Source organism: Chroicocephalus ridibundus, chromosome Z (assembly GCF_963924245.1).
Source record: "Chroicocephalus ridibundus chromosome Z, bChrRid1.1, whole genome shotgun sequence".
NCBI lineage: Eukaryota > Metazoa > Chordata > Aves > Charadriiformes > Laridae > Chroicocephalus > Chroicocephalus ridibundus.
Genome location: NC_086316.1, coordinates 73,122,023 through 73,134,633, shown reverse-complemented (window position 1 = coordinate 73,134,633; position 12,611 = coordinate 73,122,023). Strand labels below are relative to the sequence as shown.

The 12,611-nt window shown below is 37.8% G+C and overlaps 1 protein-coding gene across 3 annotated transcripts in view; it reads right to left on the bottom strand.

Annotated features, from left to right (window-relative positions):
• RANBP3L (RAN binding protein 3 like) overlaps positions 1-12,611 on the bottom strand; it is a 40,161-nt gene that overhangs the window by 16,370 nt on the left and 11,180 nt on the right. Inside the window, exons 6-12 of one of the 3 annotated variants that reach the window (XM_063320990.1) lie at positions 11,909-11,983; positions 11,089-11,213; positions 10,491-10,594; positions 5,206-5,326; positions 4,078-4,177; positions 2,800-2,930; positions 1,751-1,871 (exon numbers count right to left, since the gene is read on the bottom strand). In XM_063320990.1, the coding sequence (XP_063177060.1) occupies positions 1,751-1,871; positions 2,800-2,930; positions 4,078-4,177; positions 5,206-5,326; positions 10,491-10,594; positions 11,089-11,213; positions 11,909-11,983 (777 nt within the window). The remainder of the gene's footprint in view (positions 1-1,750; positions 1,872-2,799; positions 2,931-4,077; positions 4,178-5,205; positions 5,327-10,490; positions 10,595-11,088; positions 11,214-11,908; positions 11,984-12,611) is intronic. The other 2 variants (XM_063320991.1, XM_063320992.1) reach the window with 2 other exon arrangements.

Here is a 12,611-nt window from a genome sequence, read left to right as displayed (position 1 = left end):
CTTTGTAATTCTATATTCGTAGATAATGTTACTGTAGATACAAGTAATCACTCAAATGTTTGTTTGTAACTTGACTAAAATTATGGGATGTGACTTCAATTATTCAGCTCCTGTTACATCTTATCAATTGCTACAATCTAATTATACATTGAATCAAGATTTGTTGCCTACCCCTATCAGAATGAATCTTACATTGCTGAAGAAACTACTACAACATGATGACCTATGTCAGCTGCTAGAACAAATCCAAAATAATGGACACAAAACTCTTATCACTGTTCAGCATGATACAGAAGAGATACACCGTGTCTTTGAAAGAGTGAAGGAGGATGAAGAACACCATTGGTGGGAAATTCTTCTTGGATGGTCACCAACAGCAACAGGACTGTTTAATCATATGCTTCACCCAGTTGTGATCTTGATAGTTCTAATTTTAGTATGTTTGTTGCTTATAGTTATGTTGTATATAAAAGTTTGGTACTTGACTAAACAAATAACCCAACTTCAACCACCCAAAACATACAAATTAACACATAACAAACAGCAGTGCTTTACTGTCTACTTACTGTGAATTTCTAGGCACACAAACTATTAGTATACTATTTATGGCACAGAGGCAAGAGGTGACTGTACCACCACTCTGTGAAGGTCAGATGAATTGACCACAGTCACGGGGTGGAGTGTGGTGGTGTGCTCTCCCCTTTTTCCCCTTCTCCCCAGCCCCGGCTCCTGCTCAAGCCATGGCCATCAGTGGGAGTTGCTACCAGTTGCACGTGAACTTTGGGGGATGGCTGGCAACATAGTCAAAACACTGTCTGGAGCGGGGACCTAGATATTTTGTTCCCTTGCGAATCTGCCTGTAAGTCAATTCTCTTACTCTATAAATAGGGAACAGCCCAAGAGCCCTTTGAGCTCTCCTGCACCACAGCGGGCTGCACGCCAGGGTCTCCCCTTGAGTGGGGACACTGGCTTAAGGTTCTACTCCTACAGGCTGAGAGATTCTTTGCCACAACAGATTCTTGGTAAGTGACCAATAGCATGCTAAACTTTGAAACCTTAGCTAAGTGATATACGGATTGATTGCGCATATATAATCCTTTAGACACAAACCATTGACCAAGTCTGGGACTCGGATTGGATCCAGCCGCACCTAGGCTCCTCTCTGAGAAGGAGTTTAGAAAGGAAGGGGGTCCTTTCTGAACCTCGTGACTCAACGGGAGTGTCTCTCCGACAGCTTGTCTGACCCCGGCCTCTATGCAGTAATCAAGTGTACCTTTCCATCGAATCTCGTACAACACTGTCGCATTCACTACTAACTTTGTTAAATCACTGTTTTATGTTACTAAATATTTCACTGTTTCTCTCTTACAAGTGAAGTTAATCACTCCACCTGCGACACAGAGTAAAACAACATTCCGGAAATTACTTGAAATAGCGCCCCTGGAAAAGCAAAATCAACAAAGAGCAAACTGTCGGACTGGTGTCTGAGCTAAAGACACACTGCAGTAGAAATACAGAGACACTAACAACATATGCAAGCATGAGTGTACAAACTGAGTGAAAAATGCCCAGTGCCTCAGTCCGTAATGCAGCTAACTCCTTCAGACAATGTTAAAAAGCTTCTCATCAACTTGACGTAAATAAAACTAGCTACTCAGTTTTAAATGTTCTGAATAAACTTATTCTGGACAGCAATAGTACAAGTTATTTAGTGTTTTGTGTATGTGTTACTTGGTTATTTAATTCTTACTTAGCCTTGACTGCAACATTCCACATTTATTGCTAGAAGTGTCATTAAGCCTCAGGGATCCTCTGCCTCTTTCAATCCAGGTTAAAGAAAGCTTATTAAATACAAAGAGCTTGCAGTTGATCTGAAAGAAAAATACATGATGGAAATTGCCAGCAAATGTAAATGTTATTGGTTCTAAAACTTTATGTTTTTATACCTTTCGATACGGCTTTTAATACATCCGTATGCATGTATACAAAGATAGATACATAGATATATCACCATTATTACATAAAATGAAATGGCTCCCAGATCTGTACGAAATTTTCTGCTAGTCATGGAAAACATTCAGCATGAATCTCAGTTTACTTTTTCAATTATTTCATATTCATTAACTCTTCATCTGTGATATCCACTAACACAGATGAATTTGTTACAAGTGTTCCACAACCTAATTCCACCACACATTAGAAACATTATGCATCCAAGTACCACTACTAGGAGAGTACTACTGCAAAGACAATAAAACTTCCATGTTCTGACCAGACAGAAGATTTAATCAATGATAATGTAACTTTCAATGTTAAGATTTTTAAAATCATATGCATCATTGCTATTTTCTGAGAAAACAACAGTTTGAAGATCAAGAACAGCAAGATTCATCCTGATAGGCCAGAAAGATAATTGATATTTTAGATGAACTATAAAACTAATTACTTTGGCAACACATTGCTTTTTCCCTAAGAAAGTTTTGTCATAAAAAAATCTTTACTCAAATCATTTCCAATTTTAAAGTTTTAGTTGCTGCTGGTGTACTGTGTAGATGCTTATAAAATACAATGAAGTTCTGAAGCCGTCACTTACTGAAAGGGACTATAAAATGAACCAATATAATATAAAAAAGAAAATATCAGCCTACAGAAAAATGGGTTAGCAGAGACATGTCTTTAAAAAGTGAAAATTTAAAATATAAACTGAAGTAATTTTCAGATTGCTGCAACCTGTAATAAATATAGATGTTCTTTTCAACAACAAAGCTGCTCACCATCAAGGCTTTATGAAATACACACCTGTAATACATTGTGTTCTGCTTCTTCTCCAGTTATAACTTCAACTTTATCTAACAGAAATTTCTCCACTGGCTTGGAAATACAAGCAGCTGCTGACTCAATTAGTGTTGCATTCCTCAACAAAGCTGTTTCTGTAGGAAAAAAAGAAAAAAAAAAAAGGGAAATCTTTTCTGTACAGGGAATATTTTCAGGATAACAAAACTAGCACATAGGATGGCCTCAGTAATCCCTGTGGTGTCTGATGTTATTTAGTATTATTACTAAGGTTTTGGCCGAAGCAGTAAATAGAAGAGAAAAAGAAAAAGGCTGGGATACCGCAAAACGCCTCACCTGTTCAGGCTCACTTTGAATTGAGCAGGGCTCTCTGCAGTTGCAGTGGTTTGACCCAAGGGACAACTTGCAGAAACAAGCCCTGTGTCATTAGAAGTTGATTTTCCAAATGAAACCAGTCTGTCATATTGCTGTGCAGACTAATAAGTAATGAGAAACACATGTCCCAGTATTCATAATAGTAACACATATACAAGGAATAGTTGACAGGAACACGGAAGGACAAGATTTGAAAGAAAAAACATTGTTAAAAAATTTTGAATATTTGCATAATCTATATGTGTTTTTCACAGGCTTTAATTTTTTGTGGTTTTTTTTTTATTTGTAAGAATGTTCACACAAAGTAAGAGGATCTGATACATCCATTGTAAAGAGGAGTGCAAAATTTGGCAAGAGAGCTCAAAATAGGGGCCTACTTGGGATGCCCTCACAGCCTAAGTTTACATGGCTTGCCTAGTAGAAAGGTTCATACCAGGGTCACAAACAACCCCTGAAATCTGTCTGTATAGAAGTTTCAATCCTACAATTAGGACACAAATATGGCAAAGTAATTTATATGAGCAGTCACAAAATACAAGCAGCCAACAGCTTAAAATTGTAGTTCACAAATGTGGTCTAAAAGGCATTCACAAAGTTCACTGCATTTTTTTCAAATAATAAATCATAATAATATGTAATAAATAATAATAATCTGTAAAACGCTATCCTTTCCTGAGTAACTGAGATAATTTATTCTGAAGTTAGTCCAGTTCAGATGTCATAAACCAAACTGTAGCTGCTTTCTGAACACAGAATTTGGCACACACTACAGGAGTGTACTACCACGCTACGAGTGACTGGATAACTTGAGAACAGATATTATTGACCACCACTCATTTGACATCCTCTAAGATACAGCGAAACATATAATAATAAAGCTGACTGTATTTATTTGCTGAGTATGCTTACTTCTTTGTGGACTGACATGAAAAGATTCCATGTACATGGATGTTATTTCTCCTTTGTATGAATCAGCTTCATTACATGACTTGGGATGCTTTTCAGGACTCTAGAAAAAAACAGGGGAAATAAGAATTCCTATTTAAATAAAATGACTATGCTACTTCATATCAAACACAGCAGTGAATTATTTAATGCATGCTAGGCTGAAGATTAGCAATTGTAATCTCTTAAGAGTAAAAACTGACACAGATAATACAATTTCAGTCTCTAGTGGAATCAATTTTATTACCATAAAGTCAGTACATCATTCTTTCCCCAAGAAGAATGGCCTCTTTGTATGGATCCTGGAATAGGATTTAAATCCACTGAAAGATTTAGATGTTTAAGTACCAGTTAATTTTCAGTTTAAGCACTTAAGCCTCAGAAAAATAGTTTAAAATTCCCAGTCATCAGAAAGTTAACCTCAGAGAAATTAAAAACTTCCATGACCTTCAGTTTTTGCAGATCAAGTTTCATAGGCATGTCTAAATAAACGCTTCTGGCTCCTGACAATGCTCAGTGGCTCATCTCCTACCGCATAAGTAAATCCTGGTCAGAAGTCATAACCCAGACCTATGGTTGCCAAGCTTTTCCAGTGACAGGTATGTGTACTATTTTCATTCCACTTGTACGAAAAACCAAATTTCAATTCCATTTTAAATGGTGCAGTCCCTTCAGGACTGGATCCATTACGCTGTCTCACAGCTTGCTCAGTACAGTTCAACATGGACACTATCTAGGATGGAGTTTCTGTTTTCCCCTCATACTAATTTCTCCCATGTCTTGACAGTTATGATGGAAACTATTAGAGCACTGGGGACCACATTCTTTTATTTCATATCCACTTTACATGGATTATATAAAACCCCCTTTTTCAGGTCAAAAAATGAACAAAAGAGAAGTGCATAATGGTATGGGTTAGTAATTAGAGTACTTATCTAGGATGGGGAAGATAGTGATGCCTACCACTCCTGCAGCAAATATTTAGATATTTTTCCCCTCAACAGTTATTGGAATCATATTTAGTCATAACTTTAAAAGAACAAGAGGAGCTAAAAAGAATCTATCTCTAAAAAAAAATGTAAGTACATTAACCTTGATGAAAAGACTGCCAGCATTTACAGATCTTACCAAAACTCTCTCAACCATATTTTCTCCAAACACAAAATCAGAATTGGTGCTGTTTTGTACACTTCTGTCTTCAAGTGACTGAATTCTGTATGAACAAAGTAACACAAGAATGTGATTTAGAACTATTTAGAACCTTCTAGAGAATATGAATAAGTTCATGCATTTACTTTACCACAACTTACATTAAAGACAAACAAAAAATGACCAAGTAGTCAGCCAAATTCTTTAAGAGAATACGAGAATATTCTCTACATAACATTTCACAAAAGCAACAGAGAGTATCACATTGTATTTCATGAAGATTATTCAGGATGTTCCTTAAAAGCACAGAACAAGAAGCAAAACAACATGCTTACTCCTCAGGGAAGTGTCTTACTGCAGAAATTTTAATGAGTTAGATTTGTTTCTGTGATGGTGTGCTGCCCCCCTCCCCAACCTGACCTTTATCTCCTGTAACCTTGCCCGAACGATAACCACTCATGGTGGTCATAATGGGTGTGTCTGGTCGTGATGGCTGTGCCCACCCAACCACAGTACTGGTTCTCAAACCAAATTTGGAAGAAACTAACATCTGTGATCGGTATACAAGTATGACTGGAAGAAAATAATATATGTCTGCAAATATGACTGTAAGTCAATCATGTTACCCCAAAAAACAGCCCAAGAGCTCTTTGAGCTCTCCTGCACTGCAGCAGTCTGCATGCCAGTGTCTCCCCGTGGGTAGGGACACCTCTGAAGGTTACTTCTCAAGGTTGAGAGATTCCTTGCTGCAACAAATTCTTGGTAAGTGGTTTATAGCTTGCTAAATTTTGAAGTTTCACTAACATTATATCTTAGATTGATTGTGCATATATAATCTTTAGACATAAACCGTTGACCAAGTCTGGGACTAGGATTGGATCCAGCCACCCCTAGACTCCTCTCTGAGAAGGAGTTTAGAAAGGAAGGGGGTCCTTTCTGAACCTCGTGACTCAATGGGAGGGTCTCCCTGACAGCTCTGCCTGACCCTGCCCCCTATGCAGTAAATAATCAAGTGCGCCTTGCCATCGAATCTTGTTAAAACACTGTTGGATTTACTATCAAACTTTGTTAAATAGCTGTTTTATATCAATAAATATATTGCTGCATCGCTTCATCTGCAACAGTTTCCCTGTTTCCTTTTGCTCCACCAAAAGACTACCAAAAATAAACAATTATCCCTTCATGCTGGTGCAGCTCTTGTACCCTTCAGAATAACATCCTCCCCAGTGCCTTACAGGCACTCCTTGGTCAACCACCTAACGTCTTGGAAAGCCAGAAAGGCAGCGTATTCTAATGCACACACTTTAAATTCACACAAATATTGCAAAAATGTAAAGGTACGATAGCAGATGGCTTATAATAAGGCATAACTAAAACAGGAAAGAAAGATCTTTGTTCCATTTTTCAATGACCTGTGCAATAGATACACTTAAAATGATAAGTGGAGAAAATTAATACTTGCAATCCTTTGCTACTGGCCAACTATAGTTTGGGAATATAGATTTGGGAAAAAATTTCATACAGTAGGAAAATCACTTTACATTTGGGATCTGGAGTGTGACTGGTTTGGGCAGAAGCTACATTAAAACAACACTTGTCCTTCTTCTCATCTGTCCCCTTTTCCTTCTTAGTGTCCCGGGTTTTACAGGTAAAAACCATTAATTTATTTTTTGACACGCTGAGTTTAACTTCTGTCACTTAGCTTCTTGCCTCTTAGGAGGTTTTAAGATAAGAAGGTGAACGTGGTTTCAAATAGTGAGATAGTCACAAGTTGTAAAATGTACATGATGTGTGAATTACATTCCAGAATATTCTGATATAAGTAGAGTTGCGATTCGACCTGCTAATTATACAGCCACTTTAAATTAACAGGATCCATTTTTTATACAAGTCACTAGAAAAGGCCTTGTAAACTTCCTTGTATGGAAGTTGTTCCTGCTGCTAGTTTTTTGTGTTTTTTTTACAAAAGGCTTATAGATTGTTCATGTTTTCTGTAGGGCTTAATCACTGCATCTCTTGCTGGCAAAGGCAAAACCATCAACATTCTTGTCTCTTTCTGTTCCAGAAGGACAACTTGGCAGGAAGATGATCTGATGTTCTGTCACAAACTGCATACTCCAGCATCACTTATCTGCTCTTCCAGATCATTTATCACCCTTGGGAGAGCTTAATAGCACATATGTCATGCAGAGGATATTCCTGCTAACAAGCTGGGTTTGTTGCCAGAACTTTAATGATTGGCTCTAAAACTTAGTTTCTGTGTTCACAACTACAGTGTGCTTGAAATCCCTTCACATAGGATGAAGGAATTCCCAAATACAAGCTATCTCCATTTTACACTTAAGGAAAAAAAATATTCCTTAACATTCTCATGCTTGATTGTGTTGCTAAGATTAAGAGCAAATAAAAAAGAAAAGTCAGAAGATCCATCTCTTTATCAGCCTTGAAGCCTTTCATACATGTTTTGGGCCATGAGCAGGCAATCTGAAGTGTGTTTAAACTAATGAATTGTCCTTAACTGAAATTCACTGAATTGTGAGCAATTTCCATCCTGAAATTTCATCTGCTACTTCTAGGCTACTCCAGCAGCTACTAGTAAGGATAGCACTTCAGAAGAGATAAAAAACAGAAAGTAGACAGTTGTCTCAAAGAAATAATGTGGGAAATTGCTTTTGATTATTTTCAGAAATGTAAGGAAAAAGGAATCAGTGCAGAATCTTTCTTTTCTCAGACCCTTAACTGGAAGTGCCAGCCTTAAAGTCTTATTAAAAACTCAATACCCTTTTGTTGCTGCAGGACAAGAACAAAGTGTGCCAGGGATGACATTGCCATGGAGATGCAAAGAAGAGGCACTGAACTCAGAGAATGACCACTAACGAGGAAGAATGGGAGAAGAAGCAATGTGGATCAAATACTGGAAAGGGACAATGGACAGGGAGTAGATCCAGGTACTGTCCTTCTCTGAGTGACCAGAAGTGTCTGAGTGGCTGCCAGTTCCAGTGCTGGCCTTGAAGCCTTGCAGTTTTTCAAGCAAATCCTTATGCAAAGCTGAATACGTGACCAGAAGCCAGCGTTTTCCCAGCATTATATTTATGTTACTTAGGATTCAATCTCCTTTCCAAGCTTCTAATCAGACTCAAGAAACTGCAAATGTCTCCTTCTCCGTTCATTACTACAGCCAGTTCAGGAAATGGAACTGTTGGTGATTTCCTGGGAGATGGACAGCTGCAGCAACTACAGAGGGCTAATGAACCAGCTTCATTCATCTCTATACACAACTGTATCACATAGAGAAGAAGTCGAAGAGGAGGACATTTGCAGGCAGCAGTAATCCCTGCTGTTGGGTCTCTCTGCGTTTTAGTTTTTGTACATAAACGCCAATAGTTACACCTTGATTGATAATTAAAACCAAATCTTAAAAAATATTTTCTTAGCTATGAGCAGGCCTGGCTGCAATGTTCACCATTGTTTAGAATGTATATGGAGTTTCTTAAAGTTGTTTGAATACTTGTTATCAAGTTATCTATGAGAAAACAACCATGTCAAAAAGATTTTACTTGAGTATTTTAAAGCATCAGTCACTTAATATGGATCAGAGGAATGGCACTCACAGTCCCCTACAATCTCAGAAGAGCAGTAGGTACCTAGTTGTATTTAAATTAGTTTTCAACTTGTCAAATAAATCAACATTTACCACAATTGTGATATACAGAATTAATGAGGCACAAATACTCCAAGCAGATGAACAATTCCTCTTTTACAAAGGAAAAGGAAAAGGTAAAGAAATACCATAGGCACTTTTAAGGCTTGTAAATTGTCAGCACTGGAACACTGCATTGCATTTGTCTATCCATTTACTTCACAAGAGAAAGCCACTCACTGATCTTTGCCTAGATATTGTGCAGGTGACAGAAGGTGAATAGACTTGGGAGTATTGATACCAACTGATTTTGAAGTCATCGTCTCCCCTTTAGCTTTTCCAGTATGTGCATTACCATCATCCTGAATCTGCTAAAAATCCAGAGTACTGTGTGGCTCCACATTGTCCTCACAGGGCATCATTACAGTATTAATTGTGGTAGAAAAGGACAGGCTGGCTCTTCCAAAATCACAGTGACCATCTGCCCTCTAATGATGCTCTTCTTGTGGGATAAGGATTAAGAATCAAAGTTGTCTGTGCATCTCAAAATCCCTTATCTCCTCAGAACCCCAGCACTGTATGTCCCAAATGTGTGCAGAAACTTTTATCTGTGGCATATCCAGCCCTGAAGAAGACAGGAATAAACTCCTATGCAGTTAACATGTTCTCTGCTCTCTTTGGGTGGGAGGGGGAAAGGAGGCAGCATCACAAATGTATTATCTGTGGCCCTTGCCATTTTGAAATGTCATTCTCTCATCATAACTGATCTCAGGTGTATTCCTGATGCTCACAGCTTCCAGGTAAATAACCCTCATCAAACATCAGCAGCAGTATTAATACCCACAAGATAACCTGCTGGCTTACCATAGACCTAACATTCTTGTGAGCCAGTCTCCAGAGAGAGGTTGCACTAGTATGAGCTCTTTCAGTCATAGGCAGAGGCAAGGGCATGGGGCAACGACCTAGTCCAAGGAAGTCAGCTTCCTCATGCAGAAATTCTGAAGTCTGTGCTGGTCAACCCAAAGATGCCACCCTATCACAATCATTACAGCTAGTTGTTCATGCTAGAAATTCTGGTGTGTGCATGGAAGTAGAGCATCAGTTGCAGCATTCACCTTGTCTTCCAAATCAGTCCTGTAAGGTTTTCTTCTTGTCTTCTGGGTCCAACATGCTGACATATTATAGTAATTCCTGAGTTCTGCTGCATCTGTTTATGAGATACAGCAGCTATGCAATCAGAAGAGAGTTGTCCAAAGGGACACAAAGATGACTGTAAACATTCAAAACTGGGACATATTTTGAAATGCCAAAGCTGCATGAGATAGCAAACCAAAATAGTTTCTAGATGGGGGGTTGCTAATGAGAACAAATTGTTCCACAGAGATTAATTTCTTGCAGAAGTCCATTTCTTAGGGCGTACGGAGCTCATGTCAGTACCCACAAATCCTGGCACCACACACAAACACCAGTGAGCACTGTGTGGGTGTAGATAGCATGGACTTAGTACCATGTAAGACATGTAGGACAAAAGGATATGCCACAAGGCAAGTGACAAAATGGCGTAGAAATAGAATAAATAAAAACTTACTGTGTTGTTTTAGAGCTAGAAGGATTCATGGTAGTAGATAACCTCTCTGCTGTTTTGGAATTTACTGAATTCTCTGCCGAGGAATAAGAGCTGTCTTCAGATACCTAGGAATAATAAAACCAGACGAATTAATTAGACCAAGCTTTCTTTCTACTACAAACTGATCTGCTAGAAGTAAAGTCACGGTGGGGTGTGTGTGTGTATGTATATATATCTGTATGTGGTAGTTGGCAGAGCCTCCTCCAGCTGTGTACTAAGCTAGAACCCTTAATCAAAATGCTAAAATTTTACTTCCTATAATAACCAAAATAACAACAGACCCCCAAAGCTGATTTGCCCACAGAACCTTTGTATCTGAAAGTTGAGACAGCCTGCACAGAAGAGATGTTTTTTCAAAGACAGTCAGCATGAGTTTAACAATTCACACCATGTCAGCGATCCATAGATTCCGCTGAAACTTATATGGGAACTTTCATGCAGTGAAACTACATCATACCACATCATGCAGTGGTATAATTAACTGCTTTAAAACAGCACTGTTTATTTTTAATTTGAGCTGCAAACATATATTAGCCAGTAAAATTACTTTTATCTTTACCTGAACGTGGGCTTCTTTCTTAGTTTCTGGAGACACTACAGGAATTTCAAGACAGGTCAGGGCTTGTGGGGGTTGTAAAATGGCAGGTCTAATGACATTCCACAATTGACTTTGTGACAAGGATCCTTGCAAAATACAAAGATAAAAATAAATACATAAATACAAAGATTTAAAAAAAGATTTAAACAGAGACTTTTTCTTCACATCTAATTCATATCTGTGTCTTGCCTCTTTAACTGAACTCTTCAAAGCATATTTAAATAACATTTATTGTTGTTGAATTGCTACACATTCTAAAAAATTGTAATCCCTTCTAAAAACCACAACTCTGCAGTGACACCAACCCCTGTTATCCTATCAGAATAAAAAGGTGATGTGTTATATACAAAAATAGATATATTTATACTTCTAAGATATATTTATACTTATGTAATTAAATATATCTTTATATTTACATCTACTGCTTTCTGTTAGATCTGTCTTCTGACATTTCAAATTTAATCTTGCACCAGCAGACACCAAGAGGGCTCTTTCCCTTCTCATTGCCTTCTCCAGGAGCAGAGTTATTCAGTTAGAAATGTGGCATTTCACTATTCAAGGTTATATTCAGTCCACTCAGGAATTAAGTAGTCACAGCAGAAGCTAAGAACAGGATACAGGTCACAGGATATTTGCACTGTCAAACAAATAACTTATGAACCTCATAATGATACTTAGCTTATCACTGAGCGTAGAAAAGAGCTGTCATTTTTACGTCTTCTGTGCCTGTTAAGAATGTCTTTGTGGAACTACAGTGAACAAATATTGCAATGAAAGTTACCTTCTTTTGTGCTTTTGATCAAGTCAGGGTTTCTTTGAAGAAGAGCTGAGCTCATGAATATGTTATTCTTCTTTACTACAGAACAAGGAATTTAAACTTAAATAATGAGTAATAGCAAATTTTAATTATTAATTTATTACTATTTTGGTAGTACCTGAGCAATATTCCAACCTATCCATCTAAACAAGATCTCTGAGATAACTGTTACTGTCTCCATTTTACAGGTGGGTAGACTTTGGCACAGAAAGGACCATGGTTTTTCTGGTTATGTCAGAGACAGAAGTCTTTTGGATATTAACAGATGTTTTAAACTGATAAAATCCTTCTTCATCTTTGAAAACCAGGTGCACAGGTGCTGCTGGTTTGCAAAAGTTATTGAAATGACAATGCTATCTAGTCCAGTCTTAGGCATTTTTAAGATAAGTAAATGAGGCCCAAGAACACGGGAGTAAATAAATGTGCCCTGCCCTGTTTCTTAACTTATTATAATGACGGCAGTGCACCACTCATGCTTTCACTTTAATAATGATACCAAACATCAGCCAGAATGTAATGGCAACAATGGACTACATCCTGTAAAATGACATGACCAATAACTCTACACTCAATCACTAGTTATTCATTGCAGAAAGCGTGTAGTTTGTTCCTGTAACAATGCTGTGTTCTCTTAAGATTGTTTAGAAATCCTTTATGCCAATGTCTG